General features: G+C 39.1%; 1 protein-coding gene and 1 long non-coding RNA gene across 10 annotated transcripts in view; one reads left to right on the top strand and one right to left on the bottom strand.

Moving 5' to 3' along the window:
- Positions 1-517: 517 nt before the first annotated feature.
- Positions 518-7,750, top strand: LOC135983999 (uncharacterized). The gene is made up of 2 exons (XR_010601903.1): positions 518-2,729; positions 6,472-7,750. It is a non-coding gene; the product is annotated as an uncharacterized LOC135983999 (long non-coding RNA).
- A 6,914-nt stretch (positions 7,751-14,664) lies between these two features.
- The window catches only part of UBE2K (ubiquitin conjugating enzyme E2 K), a 63,235-nt gene continuing 58,080 nt past the window's right edge, over positions 14,665-19,819 (bottom strand). For all 9 annotated transcript variants that reach the window (XM_005286365.5, XM_042843422.2, XM_042843423.2 and 6 more), the window contains 2 exons: positions 16,469-16,597; positions 14,665-16,027 (listed from right to left, as the gene is read on the bottom strand). In XM_005286365.5, the coding sequence (XP_005286422.1) occupies positions 15,953-16,027; positions 16,469-16,597 (204 nt within the window). In that variant the 3' untranslated portion in view covers positions 14,665-15,952. The remainder of the gene's footprint in view (positions 16,028-16,468; positions 16,598-19,819) is intronic.

The following is a 19,819-nucleotide window of genomic DNA, read 5'->3' on the forward strand; positions in this document are numbered from 1 at the left end:
TGTTCCACCTTTATGACCTCAGATGGAGATTTGTGAAGACATCTGGGATGCAGGTATTGCCCCAGCAGACACTGCTGGCCATGCACACCTGGATTGGAATTCATGTAGACAACAAATATTTAAAAGAACCACAGTTACTCTTGGGTAAGTAATCATTCTTTACCCTGCTGCTGTCATGTGGATAAACAGAGGGCTTCATTCATTGCAGCTCTCAGGCCAACACCTTTTAACAGCATTAATCCACACAATTTTTAAAAAGAAGAACAGGAGGACTTGTGGCACCTTAGAGACTAACAAATTTATTAGAGCATAAGCTTTCGTGGGCTACAGCCCACTTCTTCGGATGCATATAGAATATATAATTTTTAAAAAGATAGTTTATTGGTATATGGCAATATGGAAAATATGCAAACTAGCTCATTTAAATAAAGTGTCACATGGAGCTCCATGAAACTTGGTAGTTATGCAAAACCTTCACTCCTTTCCAAGTTGTACTCTTTCCTCTGCCAACTGTCCAGATAGAAGAACAAGTTCACTCACATTCTCTGTTGATATCACAAACCATTTTTTAAACTGCAGATGACAGACAAAATGGGACACAGCAAAAAATAATGCTGTTACCCAATCAGGAATCTAGACCTTACAGAATGCAGAAGAAAAAATGGCCAGTCACCTCCCTTCCAAAGAAGCAGAATTGCTCCCACTTTGACCTTTTTATTGGCTAAGTACTGACTGAAATTTCTGAAACCCAGACCGGGTCTTAAATCTCCTTTTTTTTGGTGTCAGAAATACATGGAATAAAATCCTTTCCTACTCTTTCACTGGTGGAATGGACTCAGTGTTTTTTTTTTCCAGTGTGGAATGGATATTCAGCACAAGTTCCTCCTGGTACTACTGAACAGGTCTGTGCTTTAGAAGGGGCAATTTGATAGGCATACCGGATAATAGATTTTGTAACTTTTGTACAAAGCTATAGTTCTTTATATCTGAGGGGACGTTTGAGACCATGGGATATAGAAGCCTTTTTAATGTCATTCCACTGCTTCCCTCAAGATCTTCTGCAATGAAAACTGACCTTTCAAAAGCCTTGCGGGTGGGGGTGGGTGGGAATTTAGGGCTCTAATTCTGTGGGGATTCAGAGGCCTTAGTCTGTATATAGGTGTAGACTTGACTCTTGCCTATGAAAGATCTATTTGATTATCTTATTCTTAGTCAGTAAAAACTCTAATATTTGCCCGATTAGATTCCCAAATGTATGCTGCATCTTCTAAAGAAGTGATGCTCAGATTGAGGCTTGAAAGCCACAAGTTGCTCTGTAATGTGTCTCCTCTAGCTCTTTGCAGCACATATTAAAACACTGTGATTTAAATAACTAGTCTAAATTATTAACCAATAAGTTGCTTTTACTATATTGTTAACCAACTGTAGTTGATAAAATAATATTTGGTCAATCATTTTGCTGTGAGAATGTGTGTGTGTGAATGAAACAATGAATTCACACTACCGTGGCTCTTTTGGGTAATGCTAATTTGGCTCCTGAACCACTGAGGTCCGAGTATCACTGTCCCAAAGGAAACCATATCATGTATCTACAAATGCAGATGTGCACACACTTCCATCTCACACCTTTTGCCACAGGTATCTAAAACCACTTTCACTTTGTGCCAGATTGTTGCTAATTCATCTCATTAGTAATGTTAATACTTCATTAGATGACTGATAGTGTTGGTGTGCACGGAGTAGCTGCCATATTTCACTCAGTGTGGTTGCAGTTCTTGCGATGTTTGAAATACTTTGTGTATCTTGAGTTGGATAAAAAACACCGTAGTGATTCTGAGTTAAAGTTGAAAGAAAAAGCCCATCGTAAACCCTATTTTTTATTCCTTCTTTTGCACACATGTAATCTTATCGAAAGTAAATTTTTCTCTTTCTTGACCAAAGGCTAAAACAGATGTTATCATGCAAAGCTGATTTGGGATTGGTTTTGTTTTTTGTTTTGTTTGTACATGTGCAGATTCCTGAACATTTGAAAGGTCTTATTTATTTTGGCAGTGTCAGTACGGATTCTAGCCCTTTATAGATCAACTTTTATGTTAAATTTGTCATGTGCATGTTCCCCTCTATGTCCTCTACTGAATGTTGGAACAGACTAGTTTAAGAATGCAAAAATTGTTAAGTTGTTTTGAGCTAGCGTCTGTGGTTAAAGTCACAAGTAGTAATTTCCCTTTGTACCGTGGTGTTGCTTTAGATTTCAGTGGTGGTTTTCAGGAATCCTAAGGTAAGGCAGCTAAGTGTTTACATTTGACTAATGTATTGAATCTTAGAAAACTGGCTAAACCCCAAGTGGGTGATATCTGCTAATTGGCTGATTCTTTAGGGTTTGTGGGTGGCTAGGAAACATTCCCTCATTTGTTCCTTTCAATCATCTGGAACCTTAAAAGTTATCCTCAGTCATGCAGTACAAACAGGTCAATTTAAATTTTCATCTGGCAACACCAACTCATTTGAAAATGTGGTGGTCTAGGAGCCTTTTTACCTAGTGGGAAGACTTTATAGTCAGCTACTGGGCTGATCAAGTTAGTCTAGTAATACAAGAGGTTGTTCCAAATTATCTTTTTTCTCTGAAGATCATGCCTCCATGTGTAATTTTTCTTTGGTTTCCAGTAGGTCAAGAGCATATTCAGTTCATAGCAACATCATGCAGCACCAGAAGAAGTGTGCTGAGAGAGGTAAGGCAGCAGCCTTCATGATGGTGAGAAATACACCCCCCCTTGCAGGGCAGGGACAGAGATTCTGCTCAGCGTACAGAAACCTAAGCTGGGGAAGCATGGTGCTTCCAAAAACAAAAGAGGGGAAGTACATAGAGCAGGGCTTGGTTTTCTTTTGTGGTTGTGTAGCCTGGTACTGTGTCACTCAAATCAGATTCCAGAAGGATCTATTGAGGTGAGGGGCTCTCAGGCAGGCTATGCAGGGAGATACACCATTATCCCTCTGGTTCTAGAACAATTCCGCTGTCCACCCTCTTTCTCTCACTCTGTATGTGTATGACCTAATTCTGCAGGTGCACATTACCTCTGGTGCTACTGTGCCATGAGTCTAATTGCAAGGATTCTATCTGGGGAACGGAGTCCCTAGCCTCAAAACAATGAACAAGGAATTTGATTTGAATAAGGAAACCAGTATTATCCCTGAAGCTACTCCGTCTCTGCTTCACTGCACAACTTCTGACTACTGTCTTCCCCAGCTCCTCCTGCCCAGTTTCCTGCTATACATTTAGAAGAACAGTGTGTGTGTGTCTTTCTGGCTCTTCTGCAAGTTTTAAACTATTCTAGCTTGCATTTTAGGACCTGGTGTCCCCCATTTTTCCTTTCCAGTAGGTCACGCTACAAATGTTAATAAAACAAAACACTTCACTCCCTATCACAAGCAGTTACACATTGTCCGATGAGCAGTGCTCAGTCTCTTGGTCATAGGGAGTTAAGTTCCTGGGGATAGCTGCTTTCCCCTTTGTCTTTTTCGTCAGCTTTAGTTTAGCTTCTTGAGTAAGATGGAGGAAGGGGAGGATTCCAACTTTGAGCCTCATTTCAGCCCCTCCCCTCTGCTTGAGGAGGGAGTCTGCCCTTTGCTGTAGCTGGACCCTGCATTTCAAACGGATTTCAATTTTGGACTTCTCACAAGGGCACTTCAGGCTGAGACGTCTTGTTCTCGTTCCTGTTTCTGCCTCCTCATTCAGGTCAGTCTGGACTTTGTAGCTTCTGGAACCTATTCCCTACTTCAAGTCTTCCTTGGAAAGGGAGTCCTCCATCCCATTCACAGAGCCCAACAGTGTAGATTTGGACTTTGCCCATCCATGCATTATGTCAAAGTTGTCTAGTCTGTCGGTTAGGATTACAGTCCTACAGCATATAGCCTGGTTGGCAACTGCCTAAGAACTTTATTCTATACAAGTATGAACAGCGGAGTTTCTAAGTACTTCAGGGAAACTGGTAAGATGACCCAATGGCAAGCCAGTTTGCAAGGCCAAAGGCACTCTGTAAGAATGTAGCAAATTTTAGAAAGTTATTTTATCATTTCAGTGAATTACCTTTGCAGCTTTGCCTTAAGATGAAGACGACATAGTCTGCTGAATCCCCAGGAGGGCCAAAGTCTGCAATAATTTCTTTCAGCCTCTCAGAGGAACCTGAGCATTGCAAGTACATAACCAAAGCTTTCTCCAAGATGATTGCTGACTGTCACAGCAGGACGCAGCCAATTTCTTTTGCTGTTCCCATACTTGCGATACTTTTTCCATTACCATTCCAAAGAGGTCCCATGTGCATTCTTGCTTCTTGAGGCTTGTTCTTATTTTTCTTCTTGTCTGATTCTAGAAAGGTGTCTCAGTCAATTATCTCCAGGTCTGTGCTTCAGCTCTGCCATTTCTCAAGGAGACAAAGGCACAACTGCAAACAAGCCCAGTGAAAAGGAAATCCAGGAAGAAAAGTAAAAAGCCAGTATGTCTCCATCAAGAGCTCTTTAATACCCTAAAAATGAAAAAGGAATCCTACAAAAAGTGGAAACTTGGATGCATTGCTAAAGAGGAGTACAAAAGAATAGCCAAAGTATATAAGGACAAAGTCAGAAAGGCTAAGGCACAAAATGAGTTACAGCTATCAAGGGCCATAAAAGGCAATAACAAGAGGTCCTTTAAATACATTAGGAGCAAGAGAAAGATAAAGGAAAGTGTAGGTCCACTACTTAAAGGGGAAGGAGAGCTAATAAATGGATGACATCAAGAAGGCTGAGGTATTCAATGCCTATTTTGCTTCAGCCATCACTAAAAAGGTTAATGGTGACCAGAGAATCAACACAATTAATGTTAACTAGGGCTGTCAAGTGATTAAAAAATTAAATTGTGATTAATCATGCTGTTAAATAATAATAGAATACCATTTATTTACATTTTGGATGTTTTCTACATTTTCAAATATATTGATTTCAATTACAACACAGAATACGAATATTTACATGCCAGATGCGCTAAAGATTCATATGTCTCTTCATGTTTCAGTCATCATTCCAGAGGACATGTTTCCATGCTGATGATGCTCGTTAAAAAAAATAATGCATTAATTAAATTTGTTACTGAACTCCTTCGGGGAGAATTGTAGGTCTCCTGCTCGGTTTTACCCGCATTCATAGACCAGTCAGCCTACCTTCAATACCTGGAAAGATACTGGAACAAATTATTAAACAATCTATTTCTAAGAATCTACACGGTAATGAGGTAATAAGTAATAGCCAGCAATGGACTTGTCAAGAACAAATCATGCCAAACCAACCTAATTTACTTCTTTGACAGGATTACTAGCCAAGTGGATGCGAGGAAGCAGTAACCATAATATATCTTGATTTTTAGTAAGGTTTTTGACACAGTCCAGAAAATGCAGTCTAGATTAAATTACTATAAAATGGGTGCAAACTGGTTGAAAGACTGTACTCAAAGAGTAATCAGTGGTTTGCTGTCAAACTGGTATGGATGTATGTAGTGGGCGTGGGTCCAGTACTATTCAATATTTTCATTAATGTCTTGGATAATGGAGTCTAGAGGTTGCAAGCACTTTGGAGGGGATAGGTTTAGAATTCAAAATGACCTTGACAAATTAGAGAATTGGTCTGAAAGGGAAGAGATGGTACTCACTAAACATAAGTGTAGTACTTTGCATGGAGGAAGGAAAAATCAAATGCACAACAACAAAATCAGGAATAACTGGCTAGGTGGTAGTACTGCTAACAGGATATGGGAGTTATAACAGATCACAAATTGAACGTGAATCAACAGAGTGATGCCGTTGCAAAAAAGGCTAGCAGAATTCTGGGGTGTATAAGCAGGAGTGTCGCATGTAAGATATGGGAGGTAATTGTCCTGCTTTATTGGGCTCTGACAATACTGGAATATTGTGTCTAATTTTGCGCACCACGGATGAAGAAACGTGAATAAATTGGAGTGTCCAGAGGAAAGCAATAGAAATGATAAAAGGTTTAGAAAACCTGACCTATGAGGAAAGGTTAAAAAAACTGGGCATGTTTAGTCTTGAGAAAATAAGACTTAGGGAGGACCTGATAAGTCTTCAAATGTATTAAAGGCTGTTATAAAGAGGATTGTGATCAATTGTTCTCCATGTCCACTAAAGGTCTGACAAGAAGTAATGGGCTTAATCTGCAGCAAGGGAGATTTAGGTCAGATACTAGAAAAACTTTCTAACTATAACGGTAGTTAACTTCTAGAATAGGCTTCCAAGGGAGGTCGTAGCATTCCTGTCATTGGAGGTTTTTAAAAATAATTAGACAAACACCTGTCTGGGATGGTCTAGGTTTACTTTGTCCTGCCTCAGTGCAGTGGTCGAGGTCCCTTCCAGCCCTACATTATTATGAGTCAAAAGTAGAGGACTGGAAACCAATGTTCAAGTAATTCTTTGTTCCCTTCTTTTGCAGAGACCTGAACACCAAGCAAAGATGCGTCAAGTTGGAGCTATCCTTTGTTTCCAAGGGCAAGTAGAACCTCCTTCTAGCTTCTGAAACTACAAACTACCTTAGATAGGATCTGTGAAGCGCCTTCCTGAAAAGCTCTGATTGTCTAGAGGTGAGGAGGGCATGTTCCCCCTAAGGTCCTAGCACCAGCCCACCTCCCACTGTTATTGGGTCCAGTATTGACTGCATGTTCTGCAGTGGACAGAAGGACTGTCTCTCCAGAACAAAGACAAGCAACTCATGGTAGGCTGACTCCCACCGGAGGGGAGGGATGTCACTCCAAAAGAAAGACTTGGACCGTGACCACTTGCTTGGCTTTTGGCCAGTCAGTTGGCAGAGGGATGATGGCTGGAAAAAGCTATTGGGGCTGTGTGGAGTTTCACTTTGTGCTACAAGAGAAAAAGCAATGGGCAGAGAACAGTATGGACGGGAGCCACAGCACACAACTGGGAAGCTGAGACGAACCCAGCAACAAGGACTCATCACTCTGAGCTCACAGCAGAGACTATGGCAAAGGAGCTGGAAAGAACCTTTGTCCAGGACTGAGACACTGGAGGTTGGATTCCCAGGTCATGGAGCATTCAGCTCCATATTTAGACACTAGTACGGTGTACTATGGTATGTATAACTGCCATTAGGGCTCTCCTCCTGGAATCAGCCCTCATACTGACTGAGGTCTTGCCCTTGCTTTGTTGTTGATGGCAGTATCCATTCCAGGGGTTAACTCCTGCCTCTCCACCGGGCAGGGGGAGGGGGTTGGGTTTAGTCAGGGGCAAAGGCATTGTCCCAGGGATGTAGTCTAGAATTTGGGAACCACCCTACCCACCTCTAGGTACCCTCACTTGTCAAGAGACAGTAAGTTATCTTAAAATAGACTTTTTCCAAGAGCAGGTACAATAGCTTGGAGAGTGCAGGAACTGCTAATGCCCCTTACCTCTGGGAGTTTTTTTTTTTTTTTCCCCAAGACAAAGTTGGTTAGTTGATGCCTCCTTGAGTTTTATTCCAGTGATGCAATTGGAGTTTCATATTATTTAACCTGTTGTTTCTTTCACTCTGTGTTCCAGTCTCTATTACAGCACAGGAACTGTCTCTGCCTGGATTCAGTTGAGTTATGAAATTTTCTCTCACATTTGGAGTTTTCAAAAAGTTACGTTTGTTTGCTTCAAAGTGTGTAACAAAGACCACCATGACCACAGAAGTTTAGATTAATGCCCCATTGGTCTACGACCTGGCAAAACCGCTACCTCCATTTTCTGTGAGGCAGGCCAACTTCAGGGCACAGAACACAAACTTAATTTGATAGCCCCCAGTTATCTTTTCATACTTTCAATATGGCATTACCAGTTGGATCCATCCTGATCTGTTGACATTGTTTGATTGAGAAGTGATCCCAGTGCAAAGGTAAGGTAAGCCCATCTTGTTTGGCTCATGCCCCATTCACTACCTGTAATTACAGGGGATGGATGGATCACACTAGAAGATTAGTCACTGGTAATGATTCTCTCATAGTCCTCATCCATCCTCCACTTCAGGCTTTTGGCTTGACATTTGTTCTCTTATCTATTATTCTGTATTAGAGTGGGAGGATCAGTGTTTATAAATTAGGCTTGGTAAATGTTTTTTTGCCTCTTTGCTTCTGGTCAGTGAAGCCAGACTGCTGGGAGAAGAGAGGACTCTGGCAAACAAAATTACTTGTGAGTAACTTTCCCTTAATAATCTTTGGGTATATTTTGAAGTGCTTTGATAGATTTTTATAATGGAATGTGATCCTTTTCAAAATTTGACATTTGTTTCCATATGATAGTTGGTGTTATCCTTTCTATTGTTTGCTATATTCTGTAGTTCATCAACAGCTTAACCTCCAGTAGGTATTTTTTACATTTCTACTTTATAACGAGCCATCATTTTGCCATGACTGTTGTATAGGTACAAAGTTCAACATTTCTACATTTTCCAGTTTACATTCAAAAGCAGTAAGTAAAACTTATGGGGATAATATTTGTGTATGATCTTATATATAAACCTCAATGCCCAGTTTATTTGAACAGACTGATGATTACCAGCAGCAGTGTATTGAGAGACTTTCTAGCTAGGACAATGAGCGTGTAGCTGTGGCCTACTTCAGTAAATTAAATACAGCTTTGTTCTTGTAATTCTCATTGAGGATGGGCATAATGACTGGGCTGGGTTCTGTTTGCTCCTTCAAGGGGGAAGGTGTCCGTCTCCCCTTATCCTTATGCCTCTCTGCATAACAATGCCATCATTCTCTACAGGCACAGCCAATGTGGAGCAGCCCAGCAGCAGAGGCAAACGACAATAGCAGGTTGTTGACCATGTTTGCTGTGGATGTGTGAGGAACAACCAGTATATGTATATGGACAGGGATGGTGGCCCAAGCCTCTGTTGCTAGAAGCTGGGAATGAGGGATAGGGGATGGATCACTTGATGATTACATGTTCATTCCCTCCAGGACATCTGGCATTGGCCACTGTCAGAAGACAGGATACTGGGCTAGATGGACCTTTGGTCTGACTCAATATGGCCGTTCTTTTGTTCTATAGCATCCGTGTGCTCTGTCAGAGCCAATTTCCAGTATGCTTGGATCCAGCTCCAAGAGTGAGAAGATGCATCTTGCATGAGAGTGACCCTGGAAGTGTGCTTTACAGCACATTTGGCAAGAGCTATGGCTAAATACCAACAACTGGTACATTTACCTCTGTGATTGGATGTGTAACATATGAACATTAGACACTTCACTCAACAAGGACCAAAACTCTTCCCTTCCATGCCAGCTTTACTACCCTGTTCAGTTACACAAATATGACAGTATAGCCAACCTTCTTTGCACTACATACCTGAATTAGACTCCTGGAATATTACTTTACTAATCCGGCACTACAGTAACTCAAGCCCTTGGTGCAGAATCTTGAAATAATTTACAAGACCCAACCCATTCCATCTTCACCTGTTCATCTTAACCTTTGGGGCTATAACAAAAACAAAGGAACAGCCAGCTGACCAACAGAGAAACCTCTGTGAACAATCGAGATACATGAGTTCATTACTACGAGGTTAGCCTTTGTATACCAGTGCTGCAGAACGGACTTAGTGGGAAGGGAAGAGCTCTATTTTATGTTTGTGACTGGCTGGCTGTTTTACTCCTTGGTAGCATTGTGAATTAACTCTTATGTAACTGGTAATAGTTTTATTATACTTTTTTAATGGAAAAGTAAAAGATTGATCAGATCTTTTACTTTTTTAATGGAAAAGTAAAAGATTGATCAGATCTTTCATACAGCTGAAAGATGAAGCAGCCAGCCCTTCATCTCTTTAACATCCATAGGTAGAGGATGGTTTTAGCTAGTGGAGGTCCTGTCACATTTTTCCATGTACAGAACTGAATACAGCTTACCCAAACTGAACCACCCACCTATAAGATGATTACTACTAATCCATGGTTTAGTTGTACGTCTGTTGGAAAAAGCCCAGAAAAGTTTTTTTGAGAAGTTAGCTATATCGTTCCTCCAGAACAATGTGCCATCACTGTTTTTAATGGTTGCAGGAAAGTCAAAAACTTAGTTATCACAGCTATATTATTCTAGGCTTCATCAGGTCCTAGCTGGAGTGTACATGCATTTTTCCTGATCTTGTTTTCACGGACTTATCTTTCTTAAAGGCTTACACATTTCTTGTTCAACATCAAAGTTACCTTGAACTTCATTCTCCCTCTTTAAGTGGTGCACTGCCTCCCAGTCCATCTCAGATTGAGGAAGAAGTGTTACCAGAAAATCAGATGAAAACTGTTTTCAGGGAAACATGCATTTATTGTTAAGCATTCCCAGTGAAAAATCAACATCTTTTAAAATGTGTATTTATTTAAAAAATCATTTGTGTACAAAAGTGTTGTGTAGTTTTTATTCTCAAGACAAAAAACACTGATGCTTCATTCCAGCCCATTCCCACTCAGCCTTTACAGGAAGTTAAATGCTCAGTAACAAACCTCCTCCAGTATTCTTTGTTAACTTTAAAAAAAAAAAATCAAAATTTGAGATGGAAAAGGTATCTGACAAGTAGGATTCTTCAACAGTTGAAATCAGCATTCCTATGATAACAGCCTCCTTCAGCATGAGCAGCTGTTGCAAATTGTAAGAGGGATAATACAGCACTTTCATAGTACATTTCCTCATCTGAGAGTTAGGTATTTCAACTTAGTTTCAGTGAATGGTTCAGCCTCATAAGCAATTGGCTAGCTATTTTTTATGCTGCCCACCAGCATGTGAAGAGGGAACATCACAGTACAGTGCAAATGATTTGCAACAATTGGTCCATTGGTAACAAATCTGAAAAGTAAAGTTGCTGAGGTTGCCTATCGACCATTATAGTTGAAATAACCAAATGAGAAGCAACATATACCTTACATCATTAGATGAAGCTGTAACAGTAAAAGTGGGAAGATCATCATATATGTTTTTACTGAAATATGTTTAATATGGATCAGCAATCTAATTGAAGACAGACAAATGATAAACCCTTTTGTCACCAAAGCAACAGCTGGAAAATTAGGCTATTAACAGCGAAAACATCTACATGCTCTTCCCAGAAAAGCTTTAGGTCATGTTTTACTATTGTGCTGCAGTAAAAGGCAAGGAAAAAATGAAAATTCTTAACTATCCTCTGCTTAGCCAATTGCTCTCACATGTTCTACAAAACCATCCATGAGCACATCCCTTAAGAGTCTTTCTTTGGCTTTCTCTACACAAACATTTAGTTCTCAGCAAGCTGGAATATAAAGTATATCCTGTACTAACAGTTCCTTACAGTACTTGGAGCTGTGCTGCTTTGAAGCTGAAGTAACTCAAAGCACAGTAAGGAACTGTTAGTATGGGATATCTTTATACCCCAGCTTGCTGGGAACTAAATGTCTGTGTAGAGAAGCCCTTCCACTCTAACATCACAACCATCTAGCTATTCAAAATATAGCAAGAGTAGTCCTGGTCCCATTTGTCCCCCTTGAACAGGTGTTAATACTTACTTTCACTGCTAAAATATTTTATTTAACATTAGCCCCTCCTGGGCCTGTCTCCAACAATAAGCCAGGCTCAGTTTGTTGCTTCCATGGGAAGCAAGCAGTGGGCATGCACACAGTGAAGCCTCCCCTTGCTCTGAAAGCTGACCTCTTCACATTAATAGTATACAGCCACCACAGTAAACAAGAGCTTTTACTTGAAATCACATTTGTTTTCGGTTAAATAAGTGATCTGTACTCTCTCACGTGGCAGGCCTGACTTCCAGCTGTTTTATGAAGGTTAATTTTGCATAGTTTAAGTGTTTCCATTATCCACATCACATAATGTAGATCTGCTGTTTCAAGATAAGTCTCTTTTTGGCTAATTAATTTCTCTTTCAGACCCAAAATGCATACATCAGTGTTCCCAATTCTAATTTATTTGAAAGAAAAGTTAAATACAATGGAAATCAGGGGAAAAAACTTATATCCAACAAAATTTGTAGTACCTAATTCCATAAATAAATACTGCCTGACTGATTATAGTCAAGGCCCCATGTACTCTGTGACAAGCTGGACCTAAATTCTGCTATAAGGCCCCTAATTTGGGCGGTACTCTGGGACTGGAAATTTGTGGCAAATTCAGGTAAATCAGAAAATGGAGCCTTTTACTTAAATGTGGTGTAACAGCAGTAGTGTCCCTTTTATATTAAATCAATTTTATATTGTACATAAGTTTTAATTTCCCAATATATATCAGTTTGTCATATTGAGAACTTAGAAGTTGTCGAGTTTTTGGCAACTAGATGGGATATAAATGGAACTTTTGGCACCCATGAGGGAATTGAAGCTATTGGCAAGAGGGAAGGCAACTTTTCTTTGCCTCCAAATAAGGTCAGAGGCTATTTTAAAATTTGTGAGGGGCAAGAAGAGACTGGAATTTCTTGTTCACCAACAACAATATCCAAGAACAATTGATAAACCATATTAACTAGATATTGCTGCTAAAATGTTCATCAGTGAAATTTAGCTGACATTTAGATAGTCACTAAGTTACAGCATTAATACCTATTGAGATAAATGGGACTGTTCAGACATCACAGTTATTGTTTTAAGCTGTCTGCTTGCAGACTAAGGAAGACAACAAAGCATCAGTTTACATTTGGAAACTATTAGTAGCCATAATGCCTAGATGTTTTTAAATTAAGTGTAAATGTGCTGCACAAATCTGCAGCAGGAGTAGATTGTATAGCAATGCCACAGTCATGAATGCACAGGGCCCTGAATACAGAGATGTTCAGTCATAAAAAACTGAACTACAATTTAATCTTTGCAAAGTCACTATGTTAAACACCCAAACAGTAAGAGATTCCTAGGGTTCAGCCCTGGCTGCAGTTACACTAAGCTGGTACAACATAACCTTATATTCAACTCTGATAGTTACCTAAGAATAGAAAAATGTTCCTTACAAAGGATTCAAATTCATAGGGACCTGAAGTTATGAATGTTTGCTTAATATTGGGTCACTTCTCCTTCCCCATCCAGCTCAAGACACTGCCTTGCTACTAGCATCTGAGCTGGCACTGAGTCAAGTACCTTAGGCTTGGTCCACACTGGGGTGGGGGATCGTTCTAGGAAACGCCACTTCAGCTACAAGAATAGCGTAGCTGAAGTCGACATTTCCTAGATCGAATTAAGTTTACTTACTGCGGGTCCACACGGTGCAGGCAAGCTCCCCCGTCGACAGCGCTTCCTCCTCTCAGCGAGCAGGAGTTCCGCAGTCGACAGGGGAGCACTTCTGGGATCGATTTATCACGTCCAGATGAGACGCAATAAATCGATCCCAGAAGATCGATCTCTACCCGCCGAATCAGGCGGGTAGTGTGGACCTAGCCTTAGTTACTAATTCCATGGGAGGGGAGAGTGGAAAGAAAGGACACACTGGCATCTGAACAGAACTGTATTAGGAGGACAGTTTTGCAATACCACAAAGAAAATGAGGTACTGGGTGAAGGAAAGAGCAGGAGAAAATGCAGGATGGGGAATTGTTTCAGTGATGAAGTAAAGCAATCCCCCCTTTTTTCTTCTCTCACCACCCCCTCCCCTCCCTTATATGTTTGGAAAACTTTGCTCTGGTTATCATTTGAAATGTGCTCACAGTTGTCTCTAAGAGACTAATCCTATAATCAAAATGACAGGTCCAGAACCTCTCATTATTAAGTTTTATGTCCCCTAATGATTTCCAAGTTCCTCCCTTTGATAAATAAATAGCAGCAAAGAACAAGGGAAAGAAGTAGTCAGCCATTTACAATTACCACCAGGGTAAAAACATGTAAATGATATGATCAAAATGTTCTTATCAAACTACATAACAGAAAAAGACAGTAATTTGAGATTTTAACACAAATGGCAAAATTGCCATAATTTTCTACTGTTTCTAGCTATAACCTAACAAACCAGTTGAGCAGTAGCAGCTTTTTAATTGTTAACAAAAATAAATAAATATCAAGGAAAGACAAAAAAATCTTGCTTCCTTTGGCATCTCTGAAAATGACTTACACTACTGCAAGAAAATTCAAGAAATATGATCAATGAATAAAACCTTAGAAAGCAGTACAGAGACTATATCAACTGGGTTTAGTATTGCACGTATATGAGTTAAAAATTTACTGTCTGTGTCCTGCAAGTATTTTTAAAGTATGAACACAGATAGAATACTGCAGGGAGTAACCCTGCATTAGTTAGGTCTTTTCCATCTCTATTTTCTAGTTCTGTTCCCCCGTCTACTTTGCTCCAGATATTTAACAAACAGTTTAATAATATTCCTCGTTGCTGCCAGTATCATTTACAAACCTGATCTTCTATGAAGTAGGACACTTACAGCTCATTTTATAGTTCAAGCAAAATGAATATACACTTGTTAGACTATTGCTTAAGAGAAGATAGTCACGGAAAAGCCGCCTTTTGTGGTACACTATCATCCACAATCCCCAGTCTCTACTCAGTTTCTTTTCTCTCTATTTTAGCTGAAAGTTTCATGTCTGATGCATTTTCAGAAGTATCCAACTGTATCCATAAAGACATTACAACTTTCTTTAGATGGATGTACTAGTGTTTGAAGTTGCAAACTAATAATTTTCAAGCTTTTAAACTCAGGATGAAATGTAATTTTAATACGAATAGAAAGACTGAGTATGTACAAGCGAAGGTAATTTCAGTTTTCGTTTATCAGAAACATCAATCCAAAAGAAAGTTAAACTGAGAACACACTTCTACTTCTATGTGCATTTGAAGTATGTACAGTAAAAATACCAACACAGCCTCCATGTATCAACTAGGGAAAAATGCAAACGAGTGAATTTTTAAAGTACCTGGTAAGCAATCCTTATACTGAAGCTCAAAATAAAGCTAGAAAGCTGTTGCAAAAAACAGCTGATTGCATCATAGCAAGTACTCTAAGAAAAAAATTTCAATATATATATTCTTTTAATTCTCAGTATACTAGAGAATCTGTTGTTCTTCCCCCAAATCCAGTGAGTTCATATTATCCAAATTTATTGAAGGAGTTCTGACTTCTATATTACACACACACACACACACACAAAAAGCAGCGCCACTTTTTTGTGCTATGTCCAAACATACCAAACCTTTATATGATTGTGTAGCAAGTATGATGGTTAAACACATTTACTGGTTATTGAAAATATACTATTTAAAGTGGCAACTAAGCTACTGTTAATGGCACCCAGACCCACAGATTATGGAAAGGAATCCAGAATGATATTTTAGGTTTGTGTTGTTGGGGAGGGCAGATAAGCAGATTTCCCAGTCACCTGACTAAGAAAGAGGTTCTGAACAGGTCACCATTTTGAACTTTGGGTAAATCTTGAAACGGCTTTCAGGAAAAAAGTTAACAAGAACATTCAAGTACTTAAATGGTGCTCTCTTCAGCTACCCTATCTAAAATGTCTAGTAAAGTACAAGCATGCAAATATAGGTCAATCCACAGGCACATAGGATCCATGTTAAAAACAGTAAGATAGCTGTGATGAGTGACACCAACAATTTTGATGACTTTGACACTCAAAAATGTTATCCGAATAATTAAATCAAAATCCTGAAGCAAATTCCTGCTAGGCTTGGTCACACTGCTAAACACTAAAGTAGGCATGTTTTCCCCCCTGCTGTTTTAGCTGAGCTCAAAGAATTTTTACAATATTTAGTAAGAAAAAATTAAAGTATTTCCCCTTTTAAATTTACACAGACGTTTAATTAGCTTTATTTACAGAGCGGTTTTTCAGTCTCCAATAGTGCTTAGATAGCATCGTCAGGCAAGAGTGCCAGTTTTAAAAGAGAATCTATATAGAATCCTAAAAATAACAGATGGTGATGCTCCTCAGAAAGGGAAAGCTGGACTACAGAAGCAGCTCTTTACATGGCTCAGTTACTCAGAAGTAATTCTGTTGCAGTCTCTACATCCCATGATTTTGAAGACAAGGCCACTATTACTGCATTCTGTGAAGATAAAATAAAGGAAGTGAGATTTTTCAGGGTGTAAAGCTGCTCTTCACATAAACCCAGCTGTAGCACTGAAGGTCAGACTGAAGACTTTACACATTTATCAAGGTCTATATTTACTAAATTACCAGTCGATACAGTCTCAACTGAAAATTTTTACCATTAAAAGCTTAGAAAAATCTATTCATTTTAGTAATTTTCATTTTATAATTAATTACGTCTTATGTACTAATAAAGTATGTTAAACATCCAATCATCACCAAGAAGAACAACAGTCAGCAAAATAAAGTGATCAGATTTACTGATGCTATGAAAGTAACAAACCTTTTATAATAATTTGAACTATAGCTCATATTACATATATGGCTGCCCTGCTCCTAACTTGTAAAGAAAAAAAAAAGAAAAGAAAAAAGTACACATATATACACACATACTTACCCTATCAAAGCCCATAGCACAAAGGTTTTCTATTTTTTTGGTGTATTCTGGACTAGAAACTGGTGCTCCAGCATACACATGTGCCCAAAGTCGAGCTGTCTGTTTGAACATTTCTGGGTTTTGTTTGTACTATACAAAAAGAGAAAAAAGTGAATCCATATAACTATTCAGCAAAGTCCAATTAAAAGGCTAGTTGACTTTGGCAAATTCCATTCTATAATTCCTTCTATATATAGTATCTTCAAATCTTGTAATAAGTAGTAGTTCCAAAATGAAATTTGGAGTTTTTGGTTAGTTGTTGAGGATTCAAACCTACACAAACATTACTCACAAGTATCAGGTAACAATGAGTTTGCATTTATATTTTGATATATTTTACATGTCAATCCAATTCTGCTCAGTTACTGACAAAGCCAGAGTAACTACACTGATGTTTGTCCAGATACGCAATATGCATAACCAGTGTAGCTGAGAGCAGAAACTAACTCATTGTGTTGTAATGTTCACTGAATTGCACACTCACTATATTTCTGACAGTGTTCCCCCCAATTATTTGGGGGGGGGGGGGGAACTATCATTTTTTAGAACCTTCATTACTGAGAAAGGGTCTGCAATGTCTCAATGAGGGTTGCCATTTTACTACTGGACTTCCTCCTGGGAAATAGGTATATTGATATCATTTGTGACAAAAAAAAAGAGCTGAGAAACAGATGGTCACATGGAAATGGCTGAAGACCTGCCATGGTTTTAAAGGAAGGTTTACTTACTAGAAAAATTATGTGGAAGATGTCAGTAGTATTTTACACTAATACTGCCAAAAAACAAATTTTCTAATAAGTAATAGAACTTTACCCTAAAACAACAGTGAAAGTTTCCAGCCTGTGTCAGGCATTCAAAAACTGAGGTATGCTTCATTTGTCACAAATTACATTTTCAAATCAGCAAGATAGGAGCTTCCTGTTTTAGTAATCCTTATATTTAATAACAGTTTTTTAAAATTGGAGATTTACATACTTTTACAGCAAGTTTAAATCGCATTGTTTTGAAATAAAAATCTCCCTTCAATTCCACCTTCTTAGAGGTGTACATTTTTTAGGGTCCTGAATTATGTGATCAGTGCGACAGTGCTTGGAAAACGTTGTCCACATATGGTTTAAAGATAGAGAGGTACAGACCTGGGGCATATCCTGAAGGACACTGAAATGTATGGTTATTGTTTTGAACGTCTTTTTTTATACAAGGAAACATCAGACATTTTAAATCTGTAACATTGTCATGAAATTAGTACTACACTTTTTTGGGGGGTATTTATATTACAATAAGTTATATGTACCGTGGTACCACCTAGGATAGTGGCTCTCAATCTTTCCAGATTACTGTACCCCCTGCAGGAATCTGATTTGTCTTGCATACCCCCAAGTTTCATTTCACTTACAAACTACTTGCTTACAAAATCAGACATAAAAATACAAACGTGTCACAGCACATTATTACTGAAAAATTGCCTACTTTCTCATTTTTATCATATTATAAAAAATCAATTGGAATATAAATATTGTATTTACATTTCAGTGTACAGTATATAAAGCAGTATAAACAAGTCATTTATGAAATTTTAGTGTGTACTGATTCGCTAGTGCTTTTTACGTAGCCTGTTGTAAAACAAGGCAAGTATCTAGAGGAGTTTATGTACCTTCTTGAAGACCCCCAAGAGTGTGTACACCACTGGCCTAGGAGACCAGTCATGGACCAGAACCCCATTGTGCTAGGCACTGTACACCACCTCCCCCCAAAAAGTGTGTCCCTGCCCCAAAGAGGTTACAATCTGTGTCATTCGTATAATCTCAAAATGAATTATACATTACAATAATTTACAAGCAATGCTCCTTAAAAAATGCAATGGTAACAGATGAAGATGACTACATTAAGGTTGGGGGAAGTCCCCTAAAATGGAAGCAATCCATTTCATGGAGTGGCCAATAAATAGCACTGTGTTGTCATTACAACTGAAGGAAAGTTTAAACAAACCAAATGTTCACAAAAAAAGTTTATTCCTTTAAAAAATAAATACTTAACTATTAATAGCATCCTAAAGTTTTTGCCTGTTCCTTCCCTGAGATCCAAAACTAAATCCATGAAGGTTTCTTTTCAGCTATATTTTAAAATACACCTCTACCCTGATAGAACGCTGTCCTCAGGAGCCAAAAAAATCTTACCGCGTTATAGGTGAAACCGGGTTATATCGAACTTGCTTTGATCCGCCAGAGTGCGCAGCCCCGCCCCCTTGGAGCACTGCCTTACCGCGTTATATCCGAATTCATGTTATATCGGGCTGCGTTCTATCAGGGTAGAGGTGTAATATTTCAGAACACTATTAGTTCATTTGTTTGCTTTCTAGGCTTCATTTTGAGAAGAGGAAAAGTTTAAAATTGTTTAATGGAGAATTTTTGCATAACAACCTTATTCAAGTCTAGGGCCTTGGCTACACTGGCGCTGTACAGCGCTGCACCTTGCTGCGCTCAGGAGTGTGAAAACACCCCCTCCCCCGAGTACAGTGCTGTAAAGCGCCAGTGTAATCAGAGCCTGCAGCGCTGCACGCTATTCCCCTCGGAGAGGTGGCGTACATACAGCGCTGCGAGACAGCTCTCGCAGCACTGGCGGTGCGACTACAGTTGCGCTTCGCAGCGCTGAGAAGTCCCGAGTGTAGCCAAGGCCTATGTTTTAGTGCCTCAGGAACATGCACAAGTGTCTGTAGTTACTGGTAAATATCTGGTAACTGATTGAATGACTGAGAAATTTAGCAGGGAAAATTTGCATACACCTCTGCATCTAGATCCTTAGATTTCTGTACTACCACTTAAATGAGCTGCAAAGTTCTAAAACTAGACTTGGTTGTGGACATTTCTTGGCTTTAAATCCCATCATCTGCAGGAGGTGTAGCTGGAACCCTATATCTATTACATGGAAACATGGTACTTCAACACGTGCAAATAAATTCATGAATTTAAAATGTTTATGAGAATACATGCAGTGTAGTTGTAGCCACGTCAGTCCCAGGATATTAGAGAGACAAGATGAATATCTTTTATTGGATTAAATTCTGTTGGTGAGAGAGACAAACTTTCAAGTCACACAGAGCTCTCCTTCAGGTACTCCCAATGTACAGCTAACTGCAAGATGGAACAGATTGTTTAGCCTGCATAGTTAAACACATTCTCAGGGACCATTCAAGATAGAGTGACCCATTAACACCTGATACAGTCCTCCTCCTCAAAGAAACCTGCACAACACTTTCAAAAGACAAGCCTGGTAGCTTAAATTCATAACTCTACTAGAGACTAGAAATCATGG

Source organism: Chrysemys picta, chromosome 5 (assembly GCF_011386835.1).
Source record: "Chrysemys picta bellii isolate R12L10 chromosome 5, ASM1138683v2, whole genome shotgun sequence".
NCBI classification, from domain to species: domain Eukaryota; kingdom Metazoa; phylum Chordata; order Testudines; family Emydidae; genus Chrysemys; species Chrysemys picta.